At 45.7% G+C, this 13,614-nt stretch overlaps 1 protein-coding gene across 5 annotated transcripts in view; it reads right to left on the reverse strand.

The window, feature by feature from the left end:
• ELF1 (E74 like ETS transcription factor 1) overlaps nt 1-13,614 on the reverse strand; it is an 82,381-nt gene that overhangs the window by 18,014 nt on the left and 50,753 nt on the right. For all 5 annotated transcript variants that reach the window (XM_032226479.1, XM_032226481.1, XM_032226478.1 and 2 more), the window contains one exon: nt 528-702. In XM_032226479.1, the coding sequence (XP_032082370.1) occupies nt 528-702 (175 nt within the window). The remainder of the gene's footprint in view (nt 1-527; nt 703-13,614) is intronic.

A 13,614-nucleotide genomic window follows, 5' to 3' on the forward strand; every position in this document is an offset into this window, starting at 1 on the left:
CTGAATGATGGAGAATCTCTACAGACCTTTAGCTATACAATTTGGGATGGAGACCCTTGGAAGGGTGTGGGAGGAGGAATGGATTTCCAGAGGGGAAAAAATTGCAGACTACAGGAACCATTTGCGTCACTCAGGTGACCCTGAGGACACAGATAAACCTCCAGGTGGCCTCAAGGACCCTCTAAAAGGATGCAAATGACCAGCTGTCTGCAAGGAATATAAATCCTTCCATTCCCCACCATCCAGTCAGCTGAAGAAGCTTCTTGGAGGAGAAGGGGAACATCTTCAAAAGGAAAAAAACAAGGAAGTCCAGTTGCCTCCTGAAAAAAAGCCCCTTTGGGACAAACAGCACCTGGAGGACTGAGAATCTCTACAGACTTTTATCCGTACAGAATATTCGTTTGGGTAGTGAACGTACCCAAATAAAGACGATAACCAAAGTAAGAAAAACCACCGCTGGGGCTCGGATTCAAACCCCACCCGGCTGAGTCACGCAGTCTCCACCTGGAATGTCTTTTTACACACACCTGTAAGGGTGATGTCGTCATCTTCTATAATCTCCTCCTCCGCCACGTCCAGGGAATTCTCGGTTATCATGTCGCTGGGTTCCGCCACGCAAGACAAGCCGGAGTAATTGTTCAGGAGGTTGGCGCTGGGCACGTGCTCCACGATGACCGCGGGGAAGATGGAGGGATCGCCCAGCTGTTCGGGAGACACAGAAGGCCGCAAAAACAAACCTTTAGGGGAAGGGAAGGAGCGAGAGGCCGCTAAAACACGGGCACGGGCACAAGGAGACTCGGGCTTCCAGCGTTAGTGGGAGGAAGAGGAGGGTTTGGTAAAGACGCCTTGCCTCGTATGGCGCCAGGTAATGGGGCACCCGATGCCGTGGGTTTTGTGGCTGCGTAGGGAGAGCTGCGCTTCGTCTGTTACGTCGGTTGCTGAATCACTCACTGCCCTACAAATGGGGAGGCATGTCAAGAGCTGGAATAAAAAATGGAGATGGAGAAGGAAGAGGAGGAGGAGAACTGTGGGGTCATCGATGCTCTCTGAGCTTGTAGACATTTTATTACCTAACTAAGTAACATATTCAGTGCTAGAAGGGAGTGGGGTTTGTAGAGAGGAGGAGGACTGTGGGGGTCCTTGATGCTCTCTGAGCTTGGTGGCTTTCTTGCAGATGTTTCACAACCCAAATAGGGAACATCGTCAGCGCTAGAAAGAAGTGGGGTTTGTAGAGAGGAGGAGGAGGAGGAGGAGACGACTGTGGGGTCCTTGGTGCTCTCTGAGCTTGGTGATTTCTTGCAGACTTTTCATTATCCAACTAGATAACATCATCAGTTCAAGAAGGAAGTGGGGTTTGTGGAGAGGAGGAGGAGGAGGAGGAGGAGGAGGAGGAGGAGGAGGAGGAGGAGATGACTGTGGGGGTCCTTGGTGCTCTCTGAGCTGGTGATTTCCCCCAAGACATTTCATTACCCAACTAATTAGTATATTTAGTGCTAGTGCTATTTGCAAAGAGGAAGAGGAGGAGGAGGAAGGGAGAAGGAGGAGCTGATTGCACAAATAATACCTGTATTCTAGGGATAACAGAATAACAGAGCTGGAAGAGACCTTGGAGGTCTTCTAGTCCAGCCCCCTGCTAGAGCAGGATACCCTACACCATTTCAGACAAATGGTTATCCAACCTCTTCTTAAAAACTCCCAGTGTTGGACCATTCGCAACATCAGAAGGCTGATTTTAATTGTTCAACCTGTCATTCTGCTAGCCATTGGCCCAAAGTCACCCAGCTTGGCTTTCATGGCCAGGGCGGGACTAGAACTCAGGGCTTTCTAGCCTGGTGCCTTCACCGCTAAACCAGACCGGCTTTCATCAAACCATCCAACTCGATGTCGCTTTCCTAGATCTTCCAGGGTCCACAAAGGTAACCCCCGAGTGCTGGGATAATATATAGGCCCCCCTATTCTCATCACACGCCGTTTCCATTTCCATAGTCTGTGTAAAAGAGAAAATCCCCCAGCCCAAAAGGGAGCAAAAGACCCCCCCAGCACCTCCCCCCCCCCAGCAATCAGCCCCCAGATCAGCAGAGATGAACTCCAAGGTCAACTTCAGACCAACAGGTAAACAAGACCCCAATCAAGGAACTGCCCAGGGGGCCTCAATAAAACAGCCCAAGCAAGGAATCTCTAAGACACCCCCCCCACACACACACACACATAGACAGGCAAGACACCAGAGTAAAAAGCTCACAGCAAACTGCACTCCTTACTACTGGTACAACTGATGGTGTTACCTAGTTGGGTCATGAAACGTCTGCAAGAAAAGAAGAAAACTCAGAAAGTACCAAGGATCCCACAGTCCTTTCCTGCCCCACTCTTCTCCACAAACCCCACTCCCTTCTAGCACTGATGATGTTACCTAGTTGGGTAATGAAACATCTGCAAGAAAACAAGAAAACTCAGAAAGTACCAAGGATCCCACAGTCCTTCCCCCCACCCTCCTCCTCTCCACAAACCCCACTTCCTTCTAGCACTGATGATGTTATTTAGTTTCTAGTTACCTAGAAAACCACCAAGCTCAGAGAGTACCCAGGACCTATAGTGTTCTTCTTCTTCTCCTCCTCCTCCTCCTCCTCCTCCTCCTCCTCCTCCTCCTCCTCCTCCTCCTCCTCCTCCTCCTCCTCCTCCTCCTCCTCCTCCCCCCCCCTGTAAACCCCTTTCCCTTCTAACAGTGATGATGTTCTCTAGTTGGGTAATGAAACATCTGCAAAAAACAACAACAACCAATCTTCTTCTCCTCCTCCTCCTCTTCTCCACAAACCCCACTTCCTTCTAGCACTGATGATGTTACCTAGTTGGGTCATGAAACTCCTGGAAGAAAACACGCAAGCTCAGAGAGCACCAAAGACTCCACAGCCTTCTTCATCTCTCCTCCCTCCCTCCTCCCCCTCCTCCCCCTCCTCCTCCTCCTCCTCCTCCTCCTCCTCACAAACCCCACTCCCTTCTGGCACTGATGATGTTACCTAGTTGGGTCATGAAACTTCTGCAAGAAAACAAGCAAACTCAGAGAGCACCAAGGATCCCACATTCTTCTTCATCTGTCCCTCTCCCTCCTCCTCCTCCTTCTCCTCCTCCTCTTCCACCCCTTCTAGCACTGTTGATGTTACCTAGTTGGGCCATGAAACGTCTGCAAGAAAACAAGCCAGCTCAGAGAGCCCCCAGGAGCCCTCCTTCCCAATTCTGACAACGCAGTCTAAATTCCCTTTGGAGAGGCAGTGACTCGCAGGAAGGACGAGTCGTCCCCGGGAGAAGCCAGGCGGGTTTGAAAATTAAGCCTTGAACAAGTTCCATCGCACGGACGTCCCCCGACAGGAAGCAAAAGGAGGAGGAGGAGGAGGAGGCAGCCGCGGCCGCACAGAAACGAGAGGGGAAGGTTGCAGCAAGCAGACGTGAAGCAACGAATTCCTCCAAAGGGACTCCTACGGTTCAAGCGAGCGACCGGTCGGCCGTCTGTCAAGGGTTCGAAACTCCCCTACGCTTCTACCGTCTCCAAACGCAGCCAAGACCTACGTTGAGCGAGGTTGGCTGGGCCCCTACGTGCAAAATCCCCCAGCAAACGTCACAAGTTACATCCGTCAAACTCGTGTCTTCTGGTGCAGGTGGTCCTCGACTTACGACGGTTCACTTAGGGACCGTTCAAAGTTACAACGGTGCTGGGAAAAGGGGGCTTAGGACCAGTTTTTCACACTGATGAAAAACAAGTGTAAAGTGCAGCCTCATGGTCACGTGATTAAAATTCAGACCCTCGGCAACTGGCATGGACTTACGACGGTTGCAGTGTCCCGCGGGTGCGACCTTCTAATGGGCAAAGTCAACAGGATTCATTTAACCAGGCTACTGACAGATGGACTGCGGCGATTCACTTAACAGCCGAGGCAAGAAAAGTCGGAAAACGGGGCAACTGTGCCACTTCTCTTGCTACGCCGTTGCTAAGTGAATCACTGCAGTGATTAAGTTAGAGGCACGGTTGTTAAGCGGAATCTAGCTTCCTCGTTGAATTGGCTCGTCAGAAGGTTGCAAAAGGGGAAACATGTGAAACACACACACACACACACACAAACACACAGACACCGGGATGCTGCGACCGTCATAAATGCGAGTCAGCTGCCAAGCGCCTGAATTTGGATCACATGACCATTGTTAATTTCAAACGGTCACTAAGTGAACTGTTGTAAGTCGAGGGATACCTGTAGTAGGTTCGTACACTCTGGACACTGGTCAAACCCGACTTCCTTGAGGGACGCATCAGGGTTGCGTTTGACCTCGGAGGGCCGGGTGGGGGGGGGGAAGGGATGGGGGGTGTGACACAGGACTCGTGCCGGGGGGGGGGGGGCTGTGGTGGCCAAGTGCTAAGGCAAGGAGAGACCCTCCCTCACTCTCTTTAAAATCTCCTTCCTTCCCTTCTTTTTCCTTCCCTCTTTCTTCCTTCCTCCCTCTCCTCCTCCTTCCTCCCTTCCACTCTCTTCTTCTTTCCTTCCTTCCTTTCTCCCTCTCTCCTTGCTTTTTCCTTCCTTCCTTCTTCCTTCTCCTTTCTTCTTCCTTCCCCTCTTCCCTTATTCTTCCTTCCTTCCACTCTCTTTTCCCACCTTCCCTTCTTTCCCTCCGTCTTCCCTCTTTCCATGTCTCCTTTCCTGCCCCATCCTGCATTTCCAAATGCAAAAGGGGAGGCATTTCTTTAGATTCATTTTCAGTTGTTTTGATAGCCCTCTGCCAGCGAAAACGCAGCAAGGCGGCCAGACAAAGCCCCCCCCACCCCCCACCCCTAGTTCCATGTTAGCTACCAGAGACATCGCGGACCGGGTCAGTTTCCAGGCCGGTCCCCTGGGCCAAATCTAAACACCCAGCAGGCCAGATCCGGGGCCCAAGGCCTTTGACACCCACTGCTCTCTATGTATCTTAGAAAATGAAGGAAGGAGGGAAGGAAGGAGAGAAGGAGAGAAGAAAGGAGGGAAGGAAGGAGGGAATGTAGGAGAGAAGGAAGGGGGGAAGGAAGGAGGAAAGGAAGGGGGGAAGGAAGGAGGAAAGGAAGGGGGGAAGGAAGGAGAGAAGGAGAAAAGAAAGGAGGGAAGGAAGGAAGGAGGGAGGGAAGGAGAGAAGGAGGGAAGGGGAAGGAGGGAAGGAAGGAGGGAAGGAAGGAGGGAAGGAAGGGGAGTAGGAGAGAAGAAACGAGGGAAGGAAAGAGGGAGGGAGGGAAGAAGAAGTAGGACCGTTGTAAGATAAGATGAATCTATGGGATGTTAAAAAAGCAATCTTCAAGTATATTGTCAACTGTATGGAAAAATTGTTATAAATACATATTATTAATAAGAGTTATGAGATCATATAATTGTGAATGTATATATGAAATTGATAAAAAAATAAAAAGAAAAAAAAAGAAAAAAAAAGAAAATGAACTTTCCATTTAACAGTTTCGGAAAAGCTCTGACATCTTTATGGGAAATTACTTTATTCCCAAACTGCTACTTTGGAAAATATCCATGAGAGCATAACCACTTTGGATTTTACACACTCCCTAGCAAAAAAAAAGAAAAAGAAGAGAATGCTAAATCCCAAATATGTGGCTTAAAAGGGATTGTGTTGTTTTAAATGTCTTGAGAATTCTTCGGAGGGGGGGGGGGATGTTATTTAACCCTAATTTAAAAAAGAAGCAGCAGGATGAGTAAAAAGAAGTGGGGAGGGGGTGGAATTACATGCTTTTTCACGATGCCTTTTTCTATTACTACTCAAGATCTCTTGTAAACATGGTGACTCACTATTTAGATTTATGGATTTAAAATAAGGTCCAGATGAATTTCTTAAGAAAATGCAAAGTGTTACAGACATTCTCAGGAATCTGATGGTTATATACTGGATGTGACAAGATCTAATAATCCCTATTTTGCACCCAAGGAAGAAGGAGGCACATTTCTATCCCGTAAGTGGCGGGGGTGGGGGGGAGGGATTGCAGCAAATCTGTATTTCAAATAGGATGTAAGTGAGCTAAAAGAAACACAATAAAACATAAACCAACCTCAATATTAACTCCTTCACTTAGCAAAAGGAAATTAAAGGACAGACATCAAAGGCGACCTACTCAATTTAGTAATGACATCAAATAATTTTGGAATACTGATGCAACAATAAACTGTATATAAATAAAAAAAAGGACAAACACAGTTTTTAAGCTGCTGCATGAAAATAATTTTCAGGTCAGGATGTAATAACTTCCTTGTTCTCAATCCCACACATTCTTCGGTGTTGCCCGGTTCTGGACATCATTTTTAAGAAAAATGCAATTAAAACTCTTCATAATTTCTCTGTCAGGAGAAATCCTTAAATTTGTGACTTAAGCAGGCAGCAAACAGTTTCACAGTCCTTCCAAGAAGACAGCTGTCTTATTACCGATGCATTTAATCAATCGACTTTTGTTTGTTTGTTGTTTTATTGATTTTTTTTATAAAATACATTTCTTAGTGCTTAATAAACATTGTGTTGTCTGGGTATTTAATTTGCTTAACAATACGAATTTACATTCTTAATCTCACCTCTTTTTTCCAACCAGGATAAAATTCCAAGTTTGATAATATTCTACATCCTCTTTCTGTTTAATTTTCAATGTCAACCTATCCATTTCTGCACAATCTAATACCTTCCTGGCTATCCCTTCATCTTGTGGTAAATCTTCATTTTTTTCCAATATTGTGGGAAGATAATTCTCACTGCTGTTACGACATGCAACATTAAGTACATACTTTTCTTATCAAGTTTTTTTTTTCTGGTATTATACCTAACAAGAACAATTCAGGTTTAAAATCTGCATGTTTCCCTATCGTCTTTTTTTAGCCACATGTGTTATCTTTGCCCAATTAATTTTTTGCTTTGGCGTAGGTCCACCACATGTGATAAAATGTCCCCGTTTTTTTAATTACATTTCCATCAATCGGCTTTTTTTTAAATTGGCCATACGGATACAGGTAAGTCCTCAAGTTGAAGGTCACAGGACTTAAAGTCGCCAAGGTTGAGAAACACTGCACTACGCGAATGGTCGTAAATCAAATATTATTTATAATATTTTCCTAGTTGATTTTTAATTATCTTTGTCACATGTTCCCCCAAAATCTCTTATAGGGCAGCTCTCCCTTAATTCTTATATAGGTAGGAAGCCATGCTCGTCTTTGAGGGCATGTGTCTCTGGTGCAAACGATTAAAATCTGCCAAAGAATTCTGCTTACATTTTTGATAATATTTTGTGTCGGAAGAGGCTATTATTTTGCTTAACTTCCTCTTTGCTTTTCTGGCAACGCTCAAAAGGGAAGTCACGGAGCCCACAAAGGAGGCTTTAAAGGGTCTGATTCTGCTATTGTAGTTTTCAAGCGCCTTCCCTCACTGAGGCCGCTCTTCTTTAAAGGGATATTTCCCCTTGTGAGTTAGCAACTCCACCGTCACCCCACAGCCACTGCAGTGGTTTCGTTTTCTTATTGGAGAAGCCGAGAAAATAGCTTTGCTATTAAACAGGGCTACTCAGACGATCCAACCAGTACGGTGAAACGGGGCCGGGCGTCCATTACATGAACCAGCGCGGCACGCGCATGCATACTTACTGCCCGCGACGCCTCCGTGATGCTCCAGCTGCTCAGCGGAGCATCACGTAAGCGCCGTACTCTCCATGCGTGTGCGCGGAAGTCCCGAACAGCTCAAATACAGCTAAGGAGGGTAGGCGAGCGGGCCCTCCAGAGCACCCTACCGGAGCGGTACCTGGTGCCCCCAGCAGGCACCAGTATGCCCGTACTGGGGCGTAACGGTCGTATTCTACCACTGGTTGAGGACTCCCTTTATAGAGTAACTCAACTGAATAGGGAATCTTGAAAGCCGTAAGAAATGGAGCTAATTAAATTTAAAATCATTGGAGCCCTGAAGTTATATAGGGATAAAAGAGACGGTTTAAGAAGGAATTGATGCCCGGAAAACCCCTATGTTCCTACCATCCTATCTTCTCTTACAGACAATAGATACAGCAGAGCTTCCAAAATACATACAGTCCTCGGCTTACGACCATAACAGAGACCCCCAAACCTCTGTCGCTAACTGAGACAGATGTTGAGTTTTGCCCCATTTTAAGACTTTTCTTGCCACGGTTGTTAAGTGAATAATTTAAACTTAAATCTGGCTTCCCCGTTGACTTTGTTGGTCATAAGTACAAGTCAGTTGGCAGGCGCCTGAATTTTGACCAGGTTGACCACGAGGATGGTACAATGGTCGTAAGTGTGAAAAATGGACGTAAAGTCATTTTTTTCAATGCCATTGTAACTTCAGTCACTAAGCGAACTGCTATAAGTCAAGGACTACCTATACATTGAGGGCATCTATATGTCATTACAGGGCCCATCTCAAATGACACGTGTCACTCCAGAAAAATGTCCTGTAGTCATTTCAGCAAACGCTCCAATCAAATAACTCGGCTATTTGACAAGGATGTGGATTTGAGGCAAATTCATTTGAATTCATTTGTCCCAAATTTTTCAGAAGAGAAATCTTGGCTTAATTAATACAATATTCCTCTTTAAAAGCAAGCCGGCGACACACATCACCCAAAGCCAAATATTTATAGAGTTCTATAAACAAATAAAAAGTCGAGCTCGTAAAATGACTAAATTAGTAACAGCCCAGCCAAGAGTCAACTAAAGCCAAAATAATAGAAATTCCAATTAAGGAAAATCCACAGAATTAAACCAATCCCGGCATGTACTTATGACGGTTGCAGTCCTCTCGGGGGGTGGGGGGGGTGTCACGTGATCTGCTTTTGCGAGCTTCTGACGAGCCAAGTCAATGGGAGACTCCAGATTCACTTAACGACCGTGCTAGTCACTTCACAACTGCAGAGATTCACTTAACAACCGTAACAACCGGAAAGGTCGTAACATGGGTAAAACTCATTTAACAACCGTCTCGCTTAGCAACAGGGTTCAATTATGGTCGCAAGTTGAGGATTACTTGTAGACAGGGGGAGAAAAGGCAGCATTATATAGAGGCCTCCAGTTTTTCACTCGATGTAAAAAGCCTTAAAACACCAGAAATCTAAAGACAAAACAGCCCCCTCTGACGTAACTGTGAGGACCCGGAGCACGGCATAAAGGCAACAAAGGCAGCTGGCAGTTCAAACTGCCCCTTTATTGCTCCAAATTCCCCCCAAATACTCCGTTTCTGGTAAGTCCCAGAACAAAGTGAAAATCCCTCTCGCGCAGCTTCAGCCCAGACCGATACTGTGACCCCCCACGGTTGCAACAGAAAATCCAGCAGGCGAGTCGAAGACTCCCGAAAACCGGGAATCAAGTCAAGAACCCCAAAATAAAGAAGGAATTTAGGAAAGTTCAAACGTCAGCACACAACACTCCACGGATTCAGCGTTTGTTCCCAACGCACGCCCCTCCCCACAGCGTCTCCTTAAGTCTCAGTCCCCAGGTGTGCCTTGTGAAGAGGGGCCGGGCTCTCTCTCTCCTCCTGAGTAGTTGGGTCAGTCTGCGCTGTTCTCGCCTTCTCTCCACTGCTTTCATCGGCTTTCGTTAAAAGTCTTTTAGCTTGGCCTCCCACCAAGAGGCTGGCAGACAGGAGGGCACTGCCTACTCAATGGGTAGCACCCTTGAGCTAGGCCAGCAACAACATGCAAAGTCTGGAATTTGCAACTCTTGAAAAAAAGCAGCTACAGGCGGTTTATGTAGAGAAGAATAGAATAGAATAGAATAAGAAGAATAGAATAGAATAGAAATAGAAATAGAAATAGAAATAGAAAAAGAAAAGAATAGAATAGAACAGAACAGAATAGAATCAGAAGAATAGAATAGAAAAAGAAAAGAATAGAATAGAAAAAGAAGAATAGAATAGAATAGAAAAAGAAAAGAATAGAAAAAGAAGAATAGAATAGGAATAGAATAGAACAGAACAGAACAGAATATGGAATGGAAATGGATATAGAATGGAACGGAATGGAATAGAATAGAATATAAAATGGAATGGAATAGGAATAGGAATAGAATAGAAGGGACCTTGGAGGTCTTCTAATCCAACCCCCTGCTCAAGCAGGAGAAGGTATACCATTTCAGATAAGGGACTGTCTCCAGACTGTCCAGGTCCTGGTCTTATGGCCAAAATTGAACCCAAAAAGGTCCGTGGCCATGCAAGGCAGTGGTTCCGTGAGGCTTTGCCCCGTCTTACAACTTTTCTTGCCACCGTTGCTAAGCGAATCGCTGGCCGTTAAGTGAACCTGGCTTCCCCATCGACTTGGCTTCTCAGAAGGTCGCCAAAGGGGATCGCACGCCCCCCCTGGGACAGTGCGGCCGTCATAAATATGAGTCAAAACGTCGGAATTCTGATCATGTGACCATGGGGGATGCTGCAACGGTCATTAAGTGTGAAAAACAGGTCATAAGTTCCCTTTGTACAGTCCCTTAACTTTGCACGGTCACTAAAAGGTCGGTTGTAAGTCCAGGACCTCCTGTAAATCACTTCCAACAGATGACAAATTACAAAAGCTACTGCAGTCACACTTCCTTCTTTTGAACCATTCAATTGCAGCTGATGTGCCTCTGGGTTTCTTCCTATAATTTGAATTCCGGCTCCCCACAGCATAAATCCATGGGCGGGGAGCAAAATCTGTATTATATATTGGGGGGAGGGCCAATCTCTAATAATTGCCAATAAATTTGAAGCGGCACGCTTCAGGTAGCTCGGCAAAATTTAATAGCTCCTGTTTCCTCCACCACCACCACCACCACCCCAAAGAAATTACATATTTTCTCGAATAATTCTATATGGCTGATCTCAATTAACTGGAACCCAGGCTAACTTCCTTACCTAAATTACATCCTTCAGCACCTGGCCCTCGCGACAAATGAGCCCAAATATATTTGTGGCAATATAAACTTAATAATCTGGAAAGAAGTAAACACCATCCCCAGGGAAACTTATACAGGCCTCTTTCTCTGCTGTGCAAAAACCTCATTTTTAAGTCCTTTTTTTTTAAAGGCACCATAAAGACCAGAAGCCGAAACCTGTTTGGTCTGATCAGAAAGCGTGCACGAGACAGATAAAAAGAAAAGAGAAAAAAAATATTCGATACAGAAGGTTGCTAAGAATCCCATTTAAATTCTGAAATCCTGAACAGGCTATCGGCTCCCTTTCAGCGTTCTGTTGAAGTGAAGGCTGTATGCCAAAATAGATAGAGCTACACGAAGTTGTTTGAAAACTAGGTGGAGGACAAACCCCCCTGAAAACACAGATAATTTAATGCTAATATTACTAACTTATATTAATTCACTAGCTGGATACCCGTGCTTCGCGACAAAACCATGTGATCGGGCTACGCAGGAGAAATTTGCTCAGCGCTGGTCGGTGATTGAAACACTTAAGGGAATATCGCCTTGAGTCCTGAAGGAGCTCCATAGGTGGAAGGCGTAGACATTTTGGTGAGGTACCGACATTTAGTACCATAAGGAGCCCCAGGCCGCTCCTGAGTGGAGGAGTGGAACGTCTGCCAGTTTGAACGGAGGTTAACGGAATGTGAGGCAACTGGCAGTTGGAACAGAGTTCTTTTCAGGTGGGGAGGGGGAGTAGAATGTCTAAGCATCAGAGCATGTTAATATAAGGCAACTGGCAGTTGGAACAGAGTTCTTTTGAGGTAGGTAGGGAGAGTAGAATGTCTAACTCCTTAGCATCAGAGCGTGTTAATATAAGGCAACTGGCAGTTGGAACTGAGTTCTTTTTAGGTGGGGAGGGAGAGTAGAACTCCTTAGCATCAGAGCGTGTTAATTACAGTATAAGAAATACTAATGATCTGATGGTCATTTTGAAAAATCCTTTCTTAGCAAGCACCTTGAAGCCAAGAGGAACATATGTGCCAAATTTCAAGTTCGTAGGGTTTACGGTTCTGGAGATTTTGTGATGAGTGAGTGGTATTTGCCTTTTATTTATATATAGAGAGAAGACTGAAGTGTTACCTTCAGCACAGGCAGTTCTCATGCCAATCCCCGGATTTAAAATAAGTATAGATCGTTCTCAACTTACAGCGGTTTAGGGACCGTTCAAAGTTATAACGGCACTGAGAAAAGGGACTTATGACTGATTTTCACACTTATGACCCCAGGGATCACGAGATCAAAATTCGGATGCTTGGCAACTGGCATGGACTTATGACAGTTCTAGTCTCCCCCGGGGGCCATGCAGTCTCCCTTCCGTGATCTTCCGACAAGCAAAGTCGATGGGGAAATCGGATTCACTTAACAACCGGGTTACCGACTTAACGGCTGCAGTGATCCACCGTGGCAAGAAAAGTCGTAAAAATGGGGCAAAACTCACTTAACAAGCATCTTGCTTAGCAACAGAAATTCGGGGGCTCAACTAATGGTCTTAAGTTGAGGACTACCTTGTCAATGGGAAATTGCGTCCATTGTCCATCATATAGATATTCACTAACACTTATGGCGGTTGTCCTATACCACAGGTGGGGAACAATGGCCCCATTTATGTGGACTTCAACTCCCAGAATTCCATTCTGCCTCAGGAATTCTGGGAGTTGAAGTTCTGGCAGTGAGAAGAGTTTTATAGCAATAGCACTTAGACTTATATACCACTTCACAGGGCTTTACAGCCCTCTCTACATAGTTTACAAATCTTGCCCTCAACAATCCAGGTCCTCATTTTACCGACCTCGGAAGAATGGAAGGCTGAATCAACCTTGAACCGGTCAAAATCAAACTCCTGACAGTCGGCAGAGTTAGCCTGCAATACTGCATTCCCGCCACTCTGCCCCCACAGCGCTTCACAGCTCTCTCTATGCCCTTCTGAACAATCTGTCTTGCCTACAAATGTTTGTAACGTCGTCTCAATGCTTGTAAACAATACCGAAGAAACACCATATTGAAATCGTCCACGGCTCAAGCTAAGGAAAAAACTAAAAGTGTCAAGTCAATTTCATGCACCAGAAAGTGTTGAGACTTTTCAGCTACAGTGGCGGTACTTCGCTACTCAACTGCTTTGAAACTCATCAAATTTGGTACTCAGCGCATTTTGATGTGAAAATTTTGTCCTGGTACTCGTCGTTTGTTTAGTACTCAACGCACAAGCCAGAACTTGGCTGTGTCGGCTGCCTTGTGACTCACTACATTATTCCTTGGGGGGGGGGGGGGGGAATTGTTTGGTATTCATTATTTCTGATACTCATCGCTCTTCCAGGAACCAATTAACGCTGAGCATCGAAGTACCACTATTTATGGCTCCCAAACAGGTCAGGAAAAGCTGAATAAGACCGGGAGGAGGCCTGGAGATTAAAACATATGAAGAACCGTTGCAGGAATTGGGTATGGCTAGTCTAGGGAAAAGAAGGACCAGGGGTGACATGGTAGCAGTCTTTCAATATTGGAGGGGCTGCCCCAAAGAAGAGGGAGTCAAGCTATTCTCCAAAAGCACCTGAAGGCAGGACAAGAAGCAATGGATGGAAACTAATCAAGGAGAGAAGCAATTTGGAATGAAGGAGAAACTTCCTAGCGATGAAGACAATTAACCAATGGAACAGAAGTTGCCTTCAGAAGTTGT

The sequence above is a fragment of the Thamnophis elegans genome, chromosome 11 (genome assembly GCF_009769535.1).
Source record: "Thamnophis elegans isolate rThaEle1 chromosome 11, rThaEle1.pri, whole genome shotgun sequence".
In the NCBI taxonomy this organism is placed as follows: domain Eukaryota; kingdom Metazoa; phylum Chordata; class Lepidosauria; order Squamata; family Colubridae; genus Thamnophis; species Thamnophis elegans.